At 46.8% G+C, this 17,863-nt stretch overlaps 1 protein-coding gene across 2 annotated transcripts in view; it reads left to right on the forward strand.

The window, feature by feature from the left end:
• The window catches only part of sbno1 (strawberry notch homolog 1 (Drosophila)), a 274,172-nt gene that overhangs the window by 201,772 nt on the left and 54,537 nt on the right, over window positions 1–17,863 (forward strand). For both annotated transcript variants that reach the window (XM_072514240.1, XM_072514325.1), the window contains one exon: window positions 2,712–2,811. In XM_072514240.1, the coding sequence (XP_072370341.1) occupies window positions 2,712–2,811 (100 nt within the window). The remainder of the gene's footprint in view (window positions 1–2,711; window positions 2,812–17,863) is intronic.

Here is a 17,863-nt window from a genome sequence, read left to right on the forward strand (position 1 = left end):
TCCTGAAAAGGGGAAGGACCCACTGGAGTGTGGGTCTTAGATGTCCATTTCGCTGCTAAACGGAGGTGAACTTCTTGGCAAAGGTGTTGGCGTCTAGGTTGGAGGGGTGTGTCCTGGAGGTGGTCTCTGAGGACCAAACAGGTTTTGTGAGGGGGAGGCAGCTCTCCAGTAACATGAGGAGGTTGCTGAATGTAATTATGATTCCGTCAGCGGATTGGAAGCCAGAGGTGATTGTGTCTGTGGATGCGTGGAGAAGACATTCGACCAGGTGGATTGGCGGAATCTGTTTGGGTTTGGACAGAAATTTATGGCGTGGGTTCGATTGTTATGCAACCCCCATGGCTTGTGTTCGAACGAACAAGACAAATTCGGGGTATTTTGGATTGCAGAGTGGCACAAAGCCAGGGGCCCCACTGTTGCCGTTGTTAGGTTTTGGCGATGGCCCTTCGGGGGGGGGGGGGGGGGGGTTTGAGTTACAGAGGGAGTGAATTTCGGTACTGCAAGATGTACTTTGCGGGTAAGGAGCTACCAATGTTCCCCCAAGTACCGGAGAACACGCTACTGGAGAAGCTGCTGCTCCCAGATGAGGTGGGGGAGGGCAGGATCAGGGACATAGTGTGGTTGGGAGCACAGGGTAAGGTTCTGGTTGAAAGACCATTGAATCATGTGGGTGGGGGCTGGCGAATCATTTTCACAGGTTTTGGGTTGCGAGAAGTTGGAGACTTTTGGGAAGTGGTGTTTGGGACCTTATTGAGGATAGTGGCAGTCAAGGTGAAGCCGGACCCCATCGTGATTTTTGGGGTTTCAGAGGTCCGGAGCTGATGGACGGGAAGAGGGCCGATATCGTGGGCTTCCCCTTTCTGCCCGGCGAAGGATTCTTTTGAAGTGGAGGTCAGATACACCACCGAGGGTTGCGGCCTGACTGGAAGATTTGTACGAGTTTCTCCGGTTGGAAAAGATTGAGTTTGTCTTGAGGGGGTCAGGAGAGGGTTTGAGGTACGGTGGAGGCGTTCATGATGATATTTGAGCTGTGCATCGGGGAGTGGCACGGGCAGGATGGGGAGAGAAGGGATTAAAAGGGAAAATGTACAAACTGTTAACTCTGTTCTGTGGTGTAGCACTCCGTGGTCGTACACTTGGATCCTGTGCGGACCAACTGGCGGGTGTGTTCGCAGACATCTTCACCATCCGTACTCCGTTCTGAGGTTCCCATCTGCATCATACCGGTGCCAAAGAAGAGCTAGGCAATGTGCCTCAACGACTACCATCCGGTGGCATTGACAGCAATCATTATGAAGTGCTTTGAGAGGTTAGTCATGAGAGACATCAACTCCATACTCCAAGAATGCCTTGATCCACTGCAGTTCGTACACCATTTCAATTGGTCCACAGTTGGCGCTGTCTTCCTGGCCCTACGCTCATCCTGGAGCATCTCGACAACAAGGACTCCTACATCAGACTCCTATTCATTGACTACAGCTCCGTCTTCAACACCATAATCCCAGCCAAGCTCATATAAATGCTCCAAAACCTAGGATTTGGCTCCTCACACGGCAACTGGATCCTCGACTTCCTGACCAATAGACAACAATTAGTAAGGATAAACAACAACACCTCCATGATAGTCCTATACACACACAACTGTGTGGCAAAGGTTAGCTCCAACTCCATCTACAAGTTTGCTGATGATCTGAGCGTAGTGGGTCGTATCTTGAACAACGATAAGTCAAAGTACAGGAGGGAGATAGAGAATCTAGTGGCATGGTGCAACAACAGTCTCCCTCAATGTCAGCAAATCTAAGGAGCTGGTAATCGACTTCAGGCAAAGTGTCGTACAAGCCCCTGTCTACATCAGTGGTGCCGAGGTCGAGATGGTGTTACACATTAAAGATCTGTCCTGATTCACTCACGTTGTCACTACGACCAAGAAAGCACAACGGTGCCTATATTTCCTCAGGAAGGAAATTCAGCATGTCCACATTGACTCTCACCAATTTTTACACATGCACCATAGAAAGCATCCTATCTGGCTGCATCACAGTTTGGTACGACAACTGCTCGGCCCAAGACAGTAAGAAGCTACAGAGTTGTGAACACAGCCCAGTCCATCACACAAACCCGTCTCCCACCCATTGACTGTGTGTACACCTTCCGCTGCTTTGGGAAAGTGGGCAACATAATCAAAGACCCCGCCAACTCGGGTTATTCTCTCTTCCAATCTCTTCCATCAGGCAGAAGATATAAAAGTTTGAGAACATGCACAAACAGATTCAAAACAGCTTCTTCCCCACAGTTACCAGACTCCTGAATTGCCCTCTTATGGATTGAACTGATCTTTCCCCACACCTTCTCTACGGAGTAGTACTACACTCCTGTATGCTTCACCCGATATCTGTCCTTTGTATTTAGATTGTGTATTTATCGTATGTCCTACGTTTTTTTTCATGTATGGAACGATCTGCCTGGATTGTATGCAGAACAATATTTTTCACTGTACCTCGGTATACATGGCAAATCTAGAACTGTTTTTGTTTACATTTGGAATAAAGTATCTCTTCAGAAAAAAGAAACTGAATCGGATGCGGCAATGCTACTGCATAACAGCTTTAACATGAATAAAATAATCTTGTGCATTATGTGCATAGCATTTTTGCTGTTGGTAAGATAACAGTAATGCAATTTGGTGACTTGACTGTTTGACACTTCTGCAGTATGGAAGAAATGCCCTGGAAATAGTAATGAAATCCATTGTAAATCTGGACAGTCCACTGGTGTCTGCGCCCAAAGACTATCTTGGGGATTTTTTCAAAGGTACAGTACATACAGACTTCTATTTAACTTCTGTTCGTTTGAGTTAGGACTGATGAACTCCATGACATTTTTATTGTGTTTATGCAGGTTTTGATTCCAGAATTGTCAATGGCAATTAACCAATTCTATAGTTCTAATATAATTTAATTTGTCTACAGCAGTTGTAAAGTTAGTCAGCCATTCTAGTTTCTTTACATGCTGATAATTCCCGATTCTGTTATTCCCCAATTCTGTTATTCCCTATCAGTGTTGTCTTGGTTCCATCCTCTCTCTCTCTCTCTCTCTCTCTCTCTCTCTCTCTCAGACTACTGTTTAATAAACGGTGACGCATTCTGTTTAATGCATAAACAATACAGATTTTGTATGTAATTTTTAAAAATGTTCCTGAATTAGATGCCAATATGAATTGCCTGGACTACCTAGTTGATATCTTGCTCTTGGGCGCTTTCAAACAGCTCTTCCCTTTTTGTTTCCTTTTTTTTTAAATTTAGAGTGCCCAATTCATTTTTTCCAATTAAGGGGCAATTTAGCGTGTTCAATTCTCCTACCTTGCACATCTTTGGGTTGTGGGGGCGCAACCCATGCAAACACGGGGAGAATGTGCAAACTCCACACGGACAGTGACCCAGAGCCGGGATCGAACATGGGACCTCGGCGCCGTGAGACTGCAGTGCTACCACTGCGCCACCATGCTGCCCGTTTGTTTCCTTTTAATGGCTAGGTGACATGCGTTCAGAGTAAAGTCTTTGCGTTGCTGAGATATGGAACAGTTTTACTGGTCATGATTCAAGTACTGACGAAACAGAAGATTTTGTAAACTTTTAAATGTATTTTAATGAATTCAATTGTATGCAGATGGCGGGCTTAAATGGGGGTTCACGTGAGCCGTATAAACACAGACTACACGGTGGTTGGATTAGGTGATATATTGACTCTAAATATAAAAGTGTACTTAAAAAAAGACTGCATACTATCCATCAAAAAACTTCCTCATTTACCAATGATAGACAATCTACACAGTTCTTTTTCTCTTCCTGCAGCGCTAGTCATACATGGAAACACAGTGGGACAGAAAGTATAGTATTTAAAATTTAATTTATTAATATTTGAATATAAGTATAAAAGGGTAACGGGGATGGTCAGGGAATGGGATAGGAGTGCATTGCTCCATTTAACAAAAACCTGCAAAATAATAATAAATCACTTATTGTCACAAGTATGCTTCGTGAAGTTACCGTGAAAAGCCCCTATTGAGGGTTAACTGGATTGCTATCTGTTTATAATAGGGTTAAGGGGTGAAATAACTGTCAACAGATTTGGGAAGAAAATCAGCGAAAGGGGTAGAGATTCGCAGTTATATCCTGCATGACTAAGTCACCTGTACTCAGCCGTAGCACAAACAGCAGCCAATTTGCACTTTGCAATCTCCCAGAATCAGTAATGAGCAGATAATAGCATTGATAGAGGGGCAAATATTAATCAGCACACCAGGGAGAACTCCCATTACTCTTTCAATCAATGCAGTGGGATCTTCTGCATCCACCTGGGAGAGAGACCCTGAACATAGGGATCAATAAGTGACAAGCCCCAATCATATAGTGGATTAAAACTAAATGGTATTTTCTTGGTCTGCATTCTCTTTTTATGAAATAGGAGAAGTTGAGTTGGTGACGGTTGAATGGTATCTTGATCCATTAATACACCTGGGGATGACAGAGCAACTGTTTAAGAATGTTAAAACTCAAAATTTACTTTTTCAACTTAAGGAATTTGGCTTTTCATTTATCTTGTTATTGTCCCATTTTGTAATTCTGTAGTGAATTTGTATTTTTGGTCCATGTTAATTACCTGACATCACAGACTAGGTTTATTTTTGGATCTCTTATTTGGGATTCTGTGCTTGGCTTTTTAAAAACAAATGTTTTGGTAGCCAAGCCCTGACCCATTCAACCTCTGCTCTGGCCACATTGAATCTCCTCTTTTATACAGCCCACATGGCCTCTTTGTCGTATATCCCAGCCTAACATGGCCTCTGCCTAATCTGACACTGGCTCGTCTTCCCAGCTACACGTCCCCAAAGAGCTTCACATATGGAGTTACACAGATAAATGTTGCACTATTGCCTTTAATCTGCCTAGTGCACTGGCACAAAGAGGGTAAATTTGTATTATTTTGAGCATCAAATTGTTATGAATATTAACTAAATTCAACTGTTTTTGCTTGAATTTTCTTTATTTTTCTGATCCTTATGATGTTCGTGCTATTGCTTGTCCAGAAAGAGTAAATCCCCGTGTAAAAAGTAAAAAAAAAAATCTTGGCATGTTGGCGATACTAGCAAACTCTGCATTTATTGTTCCTCCACAGCTGCCTTTAGAAGGTGGTGGCATGCTATTAAGACCAGCTGAATAGTATGGGATTAGGTTTATTACAAGGAGGGACAGGAGAATTTATAATGGAGCATAGGGAAATAGCAGAGAAGCTAAGTAATTACTTTTTGTCTGTCTTCACAGAGGAAGATACATGAAATCCTCCAGAAATAATAGCAAACTGAGGAACTAGCGAGATTAAAGAATTGGAGGAAATTAATATTAGTTTAAAAAGTAGAGGGACCTCCGATGGTGACGTGTCAGGGAAAGGTCGCACATGAGGTGTCGTCCAGCCGAGAACTTAATTGAAATTTGGGCTCTAGTTTGTTTTATTGATGGGTTAAGTATCCCACAACAAGTGGATGCTCAATGGATATCGGACCAGGCAACAGAAAAAGAAAGTACTAGTGTTGAATTTGGAAGTTTCGAGAGTCCTGTCTGGGAGAAAAATGGCCGAATCTGCTGCAGTATCGGGGTCCACTCCACTAACTGTTGAGACCTCAGCAGAAGTTACACTGGGAGGTGTTGGTGGACCATGAGAAAGTGATTGAGGTGGTGATGTCCTCTATTCGAATGGCCTTGACTAATGTGGACAAGAAGGTGGGGTTAAATCTGTCTCGGCAGAGTGATCAGATCGCCACTCTGGAAGGGGAAATGGGATGGGTGGCGGCCGATAAAATATGGGCTAAGGTGGATGACTTGGAACATTGTCCTCGTAGACAGAACTTGAGGGTGGTTGGGCTTCTGAAGGGACGGTTTTCTAACTGTGGCCTGGGACAGTTCTTTGTTCGGTCGTGCTGGGGGATTTGGTGGCCATCTTGGGTGGACCGGGTGTTGGCTCTCCTTGAGAGGTTGCTGGACTGCCTCATGGTGGGAATGGCTGGCCTGGTATGGGGGGTGGGGGAGCGGACTCCCCCTCCCTAATCCAGCTGGTCAGATGGAATGTTGGAGGTTGAGCGGACCGTTAAAGAGATCTAGGGTGTTTGCGCACCTTAGGAGCTTTAAAGCCGATGTGGTGCTACAGCAAGTAGAAAGAAATTACTGTTGGAGTTTGGGCTGCTTTCGACAGATAGAGCAGTGTGCCAGCTACGATGTTTGATGGGGGCTTTTTATGAGCATGGGAAGAATGCCTTCCTGCTAGTGCACCAGTTGAGATGACAGGCGGTTTCTTGGGGAATAGTGCAGGTAAAGAATGGGGATGGCAGGTCGGTCTCTACCTCAGTCAAGGTTAATGAGGCATTTGAGGTTTTTTACTGTACCCGTTACAAGTCTGAGCGCCCGAAGGACTGGTTGTCAATGTTGGAGTTCTTGGATTGTTTGTCTATCCTGATGGTGGAGCAGGAGAGAAGGGAGCAGCTGGAGTCCCCGCTGATCTTGGAGGAGGTTGTGAAATGCATGAGTCTGATGCAGTCGGGTCAGATGCCGGGGCTGGATGGATTCCTGTTCGAATTTTCTAAGAAGTTTGCGGGACAGTTGGCCCCTTGATGTTAGAAATGTTTTGGGATTTGATGTCTCGGAGGACATTGCCGGCCACATTGACGCAGGTGTCTATCCCCTTGATCATAAAGAAAGATAAGGATCCAGTAGAGTGTGGGTCGTATCACTCTATTTCGTTACAGAATGCAGTTGGCCAAGATCTTGGTTATGAACCAGGCTATATTTGATTTTTTTTCCTAAACTTAAGAATTCCATCAGATTACTTAACCAGGGCACTGAGCGGGACCGCGACACTGAGCGGGACCGAAGACTTCCATCCAAACAGCAGCCGCCTTCGGACTCCGAAGCGAGGTGAAGGCCAGAGCATCTGCCTTTGCCCCCATCTGCAGCTCCTGTAAATCTGAAACCCCATACTTAGCCACCAGGGCTCCAGCTCAATCCCAAGAATTCCCAATATGGTGCTTAACAAGGAGACCCAAAAACTTAGAACAAGACCAGAGTATGTGCGTGTGTTGAGTCGGACCTTTAGAACGCCCCACGTACCCTACCCACCAAGGTCAGTGGGAGTTTTCCCACCTCCCCAGGTTAACCTTCATCGCCTTGCCCAGATCCCCAAAATTCAGTTCACAGAGCGAGACCCAATCATGGACCACGTGGATTCTCCGATAACGGAAGCTGGACCTGCCAGGTGAAAGGGCAATGTCCCAAATTGTCTTACCGCCCCCCCTGCCCCGGGCGATTCACCGGAAATTATTCGCTTTTGCTCAAGTTCAATTTATACCCAGAGGTGGAGTCAAACCTCCCGAGCTGCTGCATTATCTCCTCTGCACTGACAAGAGAGTCCATCACAGAAAACAACAAAGGGTTCCCCACCCCCAACCCACAAATCCCCCTTCACTTCGTAGATGACCTGACCTCAACTCTATGGCCAGAGGCTCAATTGTTATGGCAAACAAAAGCGGGGGACAGTAGACACTCCTGTCTTATGCCTGTCATTCGGTGGAAATACTTTGAACTCATAGCATTCATATGAATGGTCGCAGTGGGGGCTCTATATAAAAGCTGGATCCAAGCTATAAATCTAGGCCCAAAGCCAAATCTCCTGAGGGTTTCAAACAAATAACCCCACTCCACCCTATCAAACACCTTTTCCACATCCAGTGAACTAATCAGCTCCGACTTAGGGGTTGGAAAGGGGGACAAAACATGAAGCAGTCTCTGAACATTGGTCGGCAACTGCCTACTCTTAACACACCCTGTCTGCTCCTCTGGTATAGCCCTGTTAGAACTCCATCACAACCATGCCAGGGGGCTGAGTGGGACCAAGACTTCCATCTAAACAGCAGCCGCCTTCGGACTGCTAGCACGTACATCTTTGGAATGCGGGAGGAAACCGGAGCACCCGGAGGGAACCCACGCAGACTCTAGGAGAACGTACAGTCTCCGCACAGACTGTCACCCGAGGCTGAAATTGAACCCGCATCCCTGGCACTTTGAGGCATCAGTGCTAACCACTGTGCCACCCACGGGACAGCAATGAGCACCTGGCATTTTCTGCCATTGATTAAAGATCGGTTAACAGACAGAAAATATTGGGAATAAATGGGTCCTCCCAGGTTGGCAGGCTGTCCTTGTGGGGTACTGCAAGGATCGGTGCTTGGGCCCTAGCTGTTCACTATCTGCATCCATGATTTGGATGTGGGGATCCAAGGTCATATTTTCGTTTGTGGCTGACAAAAACTCGGTGCGATTGAGAAGAAGGCAAAGAGGCTTCTGGGAGATTTGGGCAGGTTTACTGAGTGGACAAGAACATGCAGATGGAGCATAATATAACAATGGATAAGTGAGATGGATTTGAAAATTAGCATCTGCTACCTCCCTTGCATCATACCGCAGCCTGGGATTCATCTTGTCTGGGCCGGGGATTTTATCACTTTTAATCCTGCTCAAACCTCTGATACATCCTCTCAATGCTAATTTGTTCAGTTGTATCTCAGCCCTCTCCCTGATTTCTATACCTACATCGTCCTTCTTCATAGTGATGACAGATGCAAAAAAAAAACATTTAAAACCTCACCTATGTTTTCCAGCTCCACACACACCAATTTTATACCAAATAATGCCAAAATTATTTCTAAGAATTGCACCAATGCACACTGCCACTTTGGTCCCTAATGGCCCCATTTCTTTTCTTGATGCTCTCTTGTCCGTAATGCATTTTGGTAGGTCTAACATAGAGCGGAAATATACTGTAAATGGCAAAACTCTTTGGAATATAGAAAGTCAGAGAGATTTGGGCGTGCAGGTCCGAAAGTGGCAACACAAGTGGACACGGTAGTCAAGAAAGCATACGGAGTGGTTGCCTTCATTGGACGGGGCATCGAGTATAAAAACTGGCAAGTCATGCTACAGTTGTGTAGAACCTTGGTACGGCCGCACTTGGAATATTGCGCACAATTCTGGTCGCCACACCACCGGAAGTATGTGGAGGCTTTGGAGAGAGTGCAGAGGAGGTTTACCAGGATGTTGCCTGGTCTGGAGGGTGTTAGCTATGCGGAGAGGCTGAATAGACTCAGACTGTTTTCACGAGAGCGACAGAGGTTGAGGGGTGACCTGATCGAGGTCTACAAGATTATGAGGGGCATGGATAGAGTGGATGGGCAGGCAATCTTTCCCAGGGTGGAGGGGTCAGTCACTAGGGGGCAGAGGTTTTAGATTTGTGGGGCAAAGTTTAGAGGAGATGTGCGAGGCAGGTTTTTTACACAAAGGGTGGTGAGTGTCTGGAACGCGTTGCGAAGGGAGGTTGTGGAAGCAGATACATTAACGGCCTCCAAAAGGCATCTCAACAAATACATGGATAGGCTGGTTATAGAGGGATACGGCACAAGGAAGTGCTGAGGGTTTTGACCAAGGGTGGTATCATGACCGGTACAGGCTTGGAGGGCCGAAGGGCCTGTTCCTGTGCTGTATTGTTATTCGTAGAACACTGACAAAACACCGTAGGATTTTCCTTTATTTGCCATTGATTTTTCATGCCCCCTCATTGTTCTCCTAGTTTATTTTTTAAGCACCCCCTTGCACTACCTAATATTGCTCTAGGGTTTCTGCTGTTTTGAGCTCCATGTACCTGTCATAAGCCTCCCTTTTTTCATTATCTAATCCTGTATGTCCCTTCACATTCCAGGTTCTCTGGACTTATTGACCCCACCCTTTACTTTTACAGGAACATGTTAGCCATGTATGTGGTGTTGGGTGCTCTGGTGCACAGATGAGCCAACACAGTTGTATGTGGTACAACTCTATTTTATTATAACTCTTATAATACAGTTCGTTCTGGATACTCTGCACGTGCTGTCTCCCTAAGTGTGTTTGGCAACAGATGTGTCCTGGTTCTCCTCTGCAGCTAATACCTACCACCGGGGGTCGTGTCTGTGCTTTTATATCTTTCTGTCATTGGTTGTGGTGTTGTGTGTTCTGATTTGTCTGTTGGTGTGTCTATCATGATGTGTGTGTTTGAATATCATGACATCCCCCCTTTTTACAAAGATATGTGCCTACGTGGTTATAAATATAATTGTGTCGTGAGTGCATCGAAGAGTGTGTGTGTGTGTTATGTACAGCGTGTGTATATGACGTAACTATTTACATGGGGCGATGTCGGGTGCGTCACACTAACAAGGTTGTACCATAACAAAACCTGGATGCGAGAGAAAAAAAAAAAACTTGAACATTGGTCTGGTCAGACGATATCTGGAACAATAAACAACAACAGGTTATAATACAGAAGTGTTTGACTTTTTGAACGTATGAACAGCGTTATAAGTCCAGTCTAATGGGTGACCGCCTCAAGAATGGGCTGGTCCTCAAGCCGGTTCAGCTGTGGAGATTTGGGGTCACACTGGTTCACCTTGGACTGTTGGAGGTGATGCTGTTGCCGAAGTCTCTACTTTACCATTTGTTGTACTTCGTGCAGTGCTTGGTTTTTTCATTCGTGCAAATATAACATTCAACATCTTTGTTAGTGGTGCCTTGGCTGTGGTTTGGTTCTGGTGGCGATGGAAGGGGCATGATCCGTGGCATCTCCACGAAGTCATCCTTGGGAACCAGTGGAGGATCCGGCGTGTGCGTACGGTTCAGTTGCGAGCGTGGAAGGCGGCGCAAAGCTCGCTGATTGCGCCTACGCACCAATCCATCCGCCCTGCATGCCAGGAACAAGGTGGAGTCTTTTTCTTTTTATGTTTGTGGTGGACGGCATCTTGTAGCCGATGGGTCGTCGCCATCGAAGTAGCACCATCACTAATATCATGCAAGGCGATGACTGTGCCAGATGTGGAAGTTGGCCGAGACCGTGTACGCTGGTTCCGGCCACCTGCTGTGCCGGAAGGGCGACTCCGCAGAGAAACGTCGAAGCATGTCGCCTTGGAGAGAGAATTGTTGCTCGCATCAACGTCTGGCGATGGCGCGAATTGGTGTGTCCATCTTGGACCGCCGGTGCTGGTTGCCACTGCCGACCCAGTGGGACTGCCACGCGATCCATTCCCTGTCGCCGTGGCATCCGCCGTCACCCTGAGCGTGCCATCACCGAGGCCGCGACACCGCCCGTCCGGAGCAAGGTCTGGCGTGCGCGAATCAGAGTCGGCGCTTGGCTGCTCCCCATCTGGAGTCCGGTCTGCCTTCCGTCGATGCCCCCCGTCCGGAGTCCCAACAGGTTCACTGGAGGCAGCCGAGATTCCCTGAAGCTGCACTTCTGGAGTCGGAACATGCAGGAATGCACCAACCAGTGGAGAGGGTCGAGCCATCGAGGATGGAAGCGGTGCGCCGCCACCGCAGTCGTCAGTGGTCCCACCGTGATCGTCGAGTGCCTCGGTACACACTAGGCGAGGTCTGTCACCTTGCACCTTTTGCATGGGAAGTGGGATGCTGTCGTCACTCGTCTCACATCCCGTGGATAGATCCTCATTAGCAGCTTGTTGTTCACTAGGGTTGGGTAAATTGTCAGAGTTTTCATCTGGTGGTGCACACCATGTCGATGGACTGTCATTGTCTTGCCGTTGTCCTTCATTTGGGCTTTTCTTCTTTGAAATTTTAAATCTTCCCCCAGACATTGCAGAACCTTGTTTATTACCCCCAAATTCTCCCATAGGTATGGTCTCGAATATAGGATCCAATGTTTCTATCGACATTGTACTATTTTCCAAAGAACATTCCGTTTCACTTTTCTTCTCAGGTGCCTCATATGTATCTTTGTCTAATGTACATGCCTTCATGGTCTCTGGGTCTGATTTTGCTGGGACTGGCATGGTCACAGTCTCTCTTTTACTGTTCTCAATTGCCCACATTATACTCCCCATACATAACTGCTTAATCACTGGGGTTAGTGTGGTACAATGGATAATCGGGTCGACCTTATCTGCATCTTCACCATTAGTGGAAAGCACACTTGGTTCACTTGAAACTGCTGTGGGTTTTAAATTCGTTATCTGGCTACTCGATGTCGGTGTCCTCAGGATTCTTGCTCCAATGTTCTGCTCAATAATCAGTGGAGCGTGTATAGGTTCAATGCAATTAATGTTCCCCTCAAGGTTTGAAGAGTCATTACTGACTAACTGCTGGTCTCCGAAGTTGGGATTTTGCGGTGTTGTGTTGAAGGGAGACATTTGTCCCTGCTGTAGATATGATTCAGGTTGTGTTATTTCCATTACCTGAGGATCAATGTCTTGTCCATTTTTTCGATCCGTACTAAAACACTGGCAATTCTCAGTCTGCTCCTTGCAAGTTAAACATTCAATTAATTTCGTTAGCAAATCCTCAGCATCCTTCTGTGGCCGTGCAGCATTATTAATCTCTGTTCGGCTATAATGATCCTGAAGGTCAGCGCATAAACCTTTTTTCTTCGGGCTTGGACGAGGCGATTCCTTTGGCTTGTCTTCAGTTGGGCTTGAACAGTCTTCAGCGCTGTGCCCTTCATTGTAGCATGAGAGACCGTCATGTTCATGCTGCTGTGTAGTGGAGCATGGTAGGCTGTTATAGCCTTCTTGCTGTTCACGTGAGCATGGCAGACTTGCATCGTCTGCCGCTGGTTGGTCAGGAGAGGTTGCTAGACCCTCATGGTCTTGTTCCTGCAAGGACTGCGCTCTGGAGTCTTGCGTTCCTTCCATCGTGGAGTCCGTCCACGAGCTCTCTGTGGAGGCTTGTGACACTGGAGTCACTTCTTGTTCGTGCAAGGACTGCGCTCTGGAGTCTTGCGTTCCTTCCATCGTGGAGTCCGTCCACGAGCTCTCTGTGGAGGCTTGTGACACTGGAGTCACTTCTTGTTCGTGCAAGGACTGCGCTCTGGAGTCTTGCGTTGCTTCTATCGTGGAGGCTGTCCACGAGCTCTCTGTGGAGGCTTGTGACACTGGAGTCACTTCTTGTTCGTGCAAGGACTGCGCTCTGGAGTCTTGCGTTGCTTCTATCGTGGAGGCTGTCCACGAGCTCTCTGTGGAGGCTTGTGACACTGGAGTCACTTCTTGTTCGTGCAAGGACTGCGCTCTGGAGTCTTGCATTTCTGCAATTGTGGAGTCTGTCCACGAGCTTGCTGTGGAAGCTTGTGACACTGGAGTCACTTCTGGTTCATGCGAGGACTGCACTCTGGAGTCTTGCATGTCTTCTTTCATAGAGTCGGGAACGTTGAGCGGGACGTGGACCACGCTCTGTGTGGCAGCAGGGCACTCTCCGTGTGCTTGCACCGCTCCCTGTCTGTTAATGTCAGGCTGCAGCATCATCCGGTACTGATAAGTTGGAACGTCATATCTGCTGGATTGAAGATCCTCAAATCCGAAAAATGAATCCGCATCTGCGTCGGATTCAATGTGGGGGCCGCCAATGTGCAACACGAAAGGTTCGTCCGAGTCATAGTCATATAGGACCACGGAGCTATCATTGGGCTCGCGAGGTCCGGAAACACTGTAAAGATCGTCATCGGAGTATTCAAGGTCGGAATCATCGGCTTGTGCGTAGGTAACTGCTTGTCGGAGGGTTCTTCGGAGGTCAAATTCATCTCCTGGGTCAATTTGCGGCACTGTGCTGTCATTCCAGGTGAGGGAAGGTTGTTTTACAGCTTTAACAGATTTTTGTTTTTTTGATTTGGGACGTTTCCCTTTTAAATTGGATTTGGGACGTTTCCCTTTTAAATTGGTGCAGTCTGGGGCCTCTGACATCCTGACGCTCGGTATGTAGCACGTAGGAAGCGACTGCGCATGCTCAGATCGCTGTTCCTTTACCGATGGCCGTTTTCTTGACTGCGCATGCGCAGCATCTCGCGCATGCGCAAACGAAACTTCCGGTTCTGCGCACTTCTCGCGCAACTGTGCTAGCGTGATACCTTTAGCAAGATGGCCGCCGACCTCGACCCAGCCTTCTCTCAGGCCCGGGATTTCGGCCTCTGGGAATTCGGGCTCCGGGATCCCAGCCACGAGGTGAGTACTGCAGCTTTTCTTACCTTTATGTGCCGATTGGATTGCGTTTTCTTCACAGTACTTGGAGAATTTGCCCAGGACTGCCTGGTAATCGTACCTTTGTTGCCTCCTGAAGAACCTGAACCTTCTGAATATTTCTCTTGCCCTTGCACCGGCGATGGTGAGGAGAAATTCAATTTTTTCCCTATCATCCAGGTCTTGGAGTTCAGCTGCCACCAGGAACAATTCGAACATTTGCCGGAATCGCCGCCAGTTTTCGCGGAGGTCGCCGTGGCACTGGAGCGCCTGCGGAACCGGGAGCTCGTACATCATGCCTGGGCACTGCTGGTTGTCTGTGTACACGGAGGTATGCCGGCAGGTATCGATCCACTCCTGTACCATGTGGTGTTGGGTGCTCTGGTGCACAGATGAGCCAACACAGTTGTATGTGGTACAACTCTATTTTATTATAACTCTTATAATACAGTTCGTTCTGGATACTCTGCACGTGCTGTCTCCCTAAGTGTGTTTGGCAACAGATGTGTCCTGGTTCTCCTCTGCAGCTAATACCTACCACCGGGGGTCGTGTCTGTGCTTTTATATCTTTCTGTCATTGGTTGTGGTGTTGTGTGTTCTGATTTGTCTGTTGGTGTGTCTATCATGATGTGTGTGTTTGAATATCATGACAATGTACACACACTATTTCCTTTTTAAATGTTCCCATTGTTCTGATGTGAACTTTCCTACAAATAGCTGTTCCCAGTCTGCTTTGGCCAGACCCTGTTTTATCCTATTAAAATTGGCCTTCTGCCAATTCAGAACCTTTATTTTCGGCCTATCTTTGTAATTTGCCATAACTACCTTAAATCTTACCATGGAATGATCCCCCACTGACTCTTCTACCACCTGCCTGGATTCGTTCCCTCAAACTAAATCCAGTATTGCCCCCTCTCTTGTAGGCATTTCGACAAACTGGCTCAAAAAGCTCTCCTGGATGCACTTCTTAATTCCGCCCCATCTAAGTCTTTCACACTTTGACGTTCCCAATTAATACAAAAATTATTTCTAAGAATTGCACCAATGCCATCATTAATTAACAGTGCTACCCTTTACCTAGCTTCCTATTATTCTTGAATGTCATATAATCTTTAATATTCAAAACCCAAGAATTGTCATAGAATCCCTACAGTGCAGAAGGAGGCCATTCAGCTCATTGAGTCTGTACCGACCCTCCGAATGAACGCCCTACCTAGGCGCACTCCCCTGCACTATCCCCGTAACCACACCTAAACTCCACACAATTCACCCAAAGTCACCCAAAGCTGGAATCGAACCTGGGTCGATGGGGCTAAGAGGCAGCAGTGCTAACCACTCTGCCACCACCGTGTTGTTCATCCTACAGTCATGTCCCTGTAATGGCCTTCAGATTATACTTAATTACTTCAATATGTGTTTTCAATCAATTTATTTTATGCATGGATTTGTTAAAATAAGCTCTTGCCTCACAAACTTGAATTCTTTGAGGAAGTTGACGAGAAGGGTTGATGAAGGTTGTGCAGTAGATGTGTGTACATGGATTTTAGCAAGGCTTTTGACAAGGTCCAACATGGCAGATTGGTCAAGAAAAGTAAAGGCCCATGGGATACAGGGCAATGTGGCAAACTGGATAAAAAGCTGGCCTCGTTACAGGAAGCAACGGGTAATGGTCGATGGCGTATCCAAGGTTGTAAAGAAAGCATATGGAATGCTCTCCTTCACTGGTGGAGGTATAGAATATAAAAGTGAGGATATAGTGTTAGAATTATACACAACACTGGTGAGGCCACAACTGGAATATTCTGGTCATCACATTACAGGAAGGACGTAATTGCTCCAGAGAGAGTGCAGAGGAGGTTAACAAGAATGTTGCCAGCACTAGAAAAGTGTCGCAATGAGGAGAGATTGGATAGGTTTGGGTTATTTTCCTTAGAACCCAGATGGCTGAAGGGAGACTTAATTGAGGTGTACAAAATTGAGTGGAAGAAATAGTGGACAGGATAAAATTGTTTCCCTTGGTGGAGAATTCTAGAACCAGAGGACATAGATTCAAGATGAGAGGCAGAAGGTGTAGAGGGGACGTGAGAAAGAACCTTTTTACGCAGAGGGTAGTGGGAGTCTGGAATTTGCTGCCCGAGTTGGTGGTGGAGGCAGAGACCCTAAACTCTTTTAAAAAGTACCTGGACCTGCACCTTAAGGGCTCTAAGCTGCAAGGCTAAGGGCCCGGAGCAGGAAGGTGAGATTAGTAAGGGCACCTGAGTATCCTTGAGTTGGTATGGAGAAGATGGGCCAAATAACAGTGTCTTCAGTTCTGTCGTCATGTTATCTTGGTAACAGCTAGTCTTGACTGTTGAAAAGACCATAAGACACAGGAGCAGAATGAGGCCACTCGGCCCATCAAGTCTTTTAATCGGGGTTATGGGGAGAAGGCAGGAGAATGGGGATGAGAAAAATATTAACCCTGATTGAATGGCAGAGCAGACGCGATGGGGCGAGTGGCCTAATTCTGCTTCTATGTCATATGGTCTTGTATCTTTGTGTCATCTGCAAACTTAGCAACAGTGTCTTCTTCCAGGTCGTTAATGTATGTTGTGGCCCCCACTCTCTGCCTTCTGCCAGTCAGCCAATCCTCTATCCATGCCAGGATCTTACCCTTAACACCATGGGCTCTTAACTTATTTAACCACCTCCTGTAGCACCTTGTCAAAGGCCTCCTGGAAATCTAAATAAATCACATCCACTGGTTCTCCTTTGTCTAACTTCCTTGTTACCTCCTCAAAGAACTCTTAACAGATTTGTCAGACATGACCTCCCCTTGACGAAGCCGTGCTGACTTGGGCCTATTTTACCATCTACTTCCAGGTACTCTGCAATCTCATCTTTAATAATTGACTCTAAAATCTTACCAATGACCGAAGTCAGGGTAACCGGCCTATAATTTCCCGTCTTTTGCCTCCCTCCCTTTTTTAAAAAAATATTTTATTGACAATTTTTGGTCAACCAACACAATACATTGTGCATCCTTAACACAATATTATAACAACACAAATAACAATGACCTATTTTATAAACAAAAAATGAATAAATAATAAATAAAAAAAATGAAAACTAACCCTAATTGGCAACTGCCTTATCACAAGTAACACTCTCCAAAAATATAATTTAACAGTCCAGTGCCAATCCTGGGCTGCTGCTGCTGCCTTTTTTCTCCCCTTCCATCTATCTTTCTGCGAGGTATTCGACGAACGGTTGCCACCGCCTGTTGAACCCTTGAACGACCCCCTTAGAACGAACTTAATCCGCTCTAGCTTTATAAACCCTGCCATGTCATTTATCCAGGTCTCCACCCCCGGGGGCTTGGCTTCTTTCCACATTAGCAATATCCTGCGCCGGGCTACTAGGGACGCAAAGGCCAAAACATCGGCCTCTCTCACCTCCTGCACTCCCGGCTCTTGTGCAACCCCAAATATAGCCAACCCCCAGCTTGGTTCGACCCAGACCCCCACTACTTTTGAAAGCACCTTTGTCACCCCCATCCAAAACCCCTGTAGTGCCGGGCATGACCAAAACATATGGGTATGATTCGCTGGGCTTCTCGAGCACCTCGCACACCTATCCTCCACCCCGAAAAATTTACTGAGCCGTGCTCCAGTCATATGCGCCCTGTGTAATACCTTAAACTGAATCAGGCTTAGCCTGGCACACGAGGACGACGAGTTTACCCTGCTTAGGGCATCTGCCCACAGCCCCTCCTCAATCTCCTCCCCCAGCTCTTCT

The sequence above is a fragment of the Scyliorhinus torazame genome, chromosome 1, assembly GCF_047496885.1.
Source record: "Scyliorhinus torazame isolate Kashiwa2021f chromosome 1, sScyTor2.1, whole genome shotgun sequence".
In the NCBI taxonomy this organism is placed as follows: Eukaryota; Metazoa; Chordata; class Chondrichthyes; order Carcharhiniformes; family Scyliorhinidae; genus Scyliorhinus; species Scyliorhinus torazame.